Here is a 1,953-nt window from a genome sequence, read left to right as displayed (position 1 = left end):
CCCCCCCCCGCGCAGAGCCTCTGCAACCGTCAAACCCGTCTCTGTGCGCGACCACACCCCCCTGCAACTGTCGTCGCACACCTAAAAAAAATATCCTGACTATGCGTCGGACGGTCGCAAACCCGCACAGACCTCAAGCAGAAGTGACAAAAAGCCGCTGTGATTGGTCCTTGCTATGCCTTTCCGGCTGTCTTTGTGGTCATCCTTCTCGATTTGGTGCCGGGAGCGCCATTATCAAAAACCGAGGAGCAACTACGACGAAAGGTTAATCGAGGAGGTTTAGAAGTACAATCCGTCGAGGTTCTCGTGAGTTCTCCAATAGGCTCCCCTTAAGCTTTGGCAGCAAACTGCTGTACCTCCCTAGAAATTCCAGACTGACGGTGCAGAAGCAAACCAGCAGAACTGGTTGGCGACCAGCGCCAAGCGACATCTGATGTGTGCGGATACAGAAGTCTAATCTGCCCTTAACTCTCTTGGTCTCCCGCTGGCAGAACTCTTCTATCTCCATGGCTCTGTGCAGAAGTATCCAACCTGTCATTCATACAAGACAGAGCACCTCATAGATGGAAACCCCTCCCTCAATAAACGATGTTGACTCTGTAATCCAGGACTAAATAGACTTAATGTTTCCTAAAAAGGCTTCATCTCTCGTTTACGACACTTCTTCCAAACATAGCTTGAGAGTTAGCAAAAGCAACACCAAGAAAGAAAGGCGGGTTTAGGTGTCATCCTTCTCACCCATAATGTGTCGGAAACCAGACCTAACCTTAACTGGTTCCCCTGGACCAGCTTTTTAGATACCACAGAAGAAGAGCATGCAAACGCACGCCATGTTTTTGCTTTTTCTTCTAAAACTCTATGAAAGCCATATGCACTACTTAGGGTTGGTCTACAATGCGCAATTAAAATAAAATACATTGAGAGCTGTTGTTATATATTTAAAGAGGGCTCTAAACCTTTTGGAAAAAAGCTAGGAACTTTTCTTCTGCAAGGCACTGAATAAAAACATCCCTTGAGGCCAATATGGCTGCATAAAGCAGGAAGAGTGAATGATGCATGCATCTATTGATCGGACGATGAAGCGATGGTGAGGTCTCTGATTAGTTGGGAGTAAAGACAGGCGTACCCTCTCCCTGGCTGCCTTGTGGCGTGCCTACACACACCTCTGCCATCCTACTGCATCCCTTCCCTCTTAAAAAAGAAGGAATGTAAAACATATCTACAAAAGAAAAAACAAACTGTTGGAAGGTTTGGGTTAAGGGACATTCTATACATCAATAGCTATATGGAGGTTTAGTCACTGGTCATCAACACTGAATAGGTAAAGGCTTCTGCAGCGTGGAATGTTGGCTGGAATGACGACTTTTACAGCGAAAAAACATTGAAAAAACTGATCATTAATATATTGTTTTACTTTCTTTGAGGGGATCCTGAAGAGCAGGCTTTTCTTCTAGAATTAGACCATCTAGATCTTGCTCCTCTTTATGAGGTATGTTGGAAAGTTCAGAGTTGGGCTGAAAAATGAAAATAAATTAGAATCCTTTAAATTGAGAAAAACCAAACAACAATAATGTGATTAGGAGTGGTTGTTTGCTTCATACTTCAGAGTCCCATGGACTTTCCTCTTCTTCCTCTGTGGTCAGACCCAGCTCTGAGCGAAAATCTAAATCACAAATTAAGTTGATTACTTTCAATGGAAATAAAAAAAAGACAGAATACATTACAAAGCAGGATTTTTAATCCTTAAATCCTCAATATATTTAATTATATTTTATAAATACATTGATTCTCCTGTTCATCCAGCCAAGATGTGATAAAAAAGTAAAGCTGATAATCCCAGACATAATGGATCAATAAAGATCATCCATTCACTAAACTTTCTCTATCACTCTGACAGCTATCACTTTGGGTGGAGGGATGGATGATGGATGGAGGGATGGTGGGTGGATGATG

General features: G+C 42.8%; 1 protein-coding gene across 1 annotated transcript in view; it reads right to left on the bottom strand.

Moving 5' to 3' along the window:
* LOC107104095 (ankyrin repeat domain-containing protein 26-like) overlaps positions 1–1,953 on the bottom strand; it is a 34,311-nt gene that overhangs the window by 19,937 nt on the left and 12,421 nt on the right. Inside the window, exons 14-16 of the mRNA XM_015404013.1 lie at positions 1,602–1,663; positions 1,415–1,514; positions 1,127–1,219 (exon numbers count right to left, since the gene is read on the bottom strand). Coding sequence (XP_015259499.1) covers positions 1,127–1,219; positions 1,415–1,514; positions 1,602–1,663 — 255 coding nt within the window. The remainder of the gene's footprint in view (positions 1–1,126; positions 1,220–1,414; positions 1,515–1,601; positions 1,664–1,953) is intronic.

This window comes from Cyprinodon variegatus, unplaced genomic scaffold (assembly GCF_000732505.1).
Source record: "Cyprinodon variegatus isolate N-32 unplaced genomic scaffold, C_variegatus-1.0 Scaffold1613, whole genome shotgun sequence".
Taxonomy (NCBI): Eukaryota; Metazoa; Chordata; class Actinopteri; order Cyprinodontiformes; family Cyprinodontidae; genus Cyprinodon; species Cyprinodon variegatus.
Note: the sequence above shows the minus strand (reverse complement) of the source record. Positions and strands in the feature narration are given on the sequence as shown.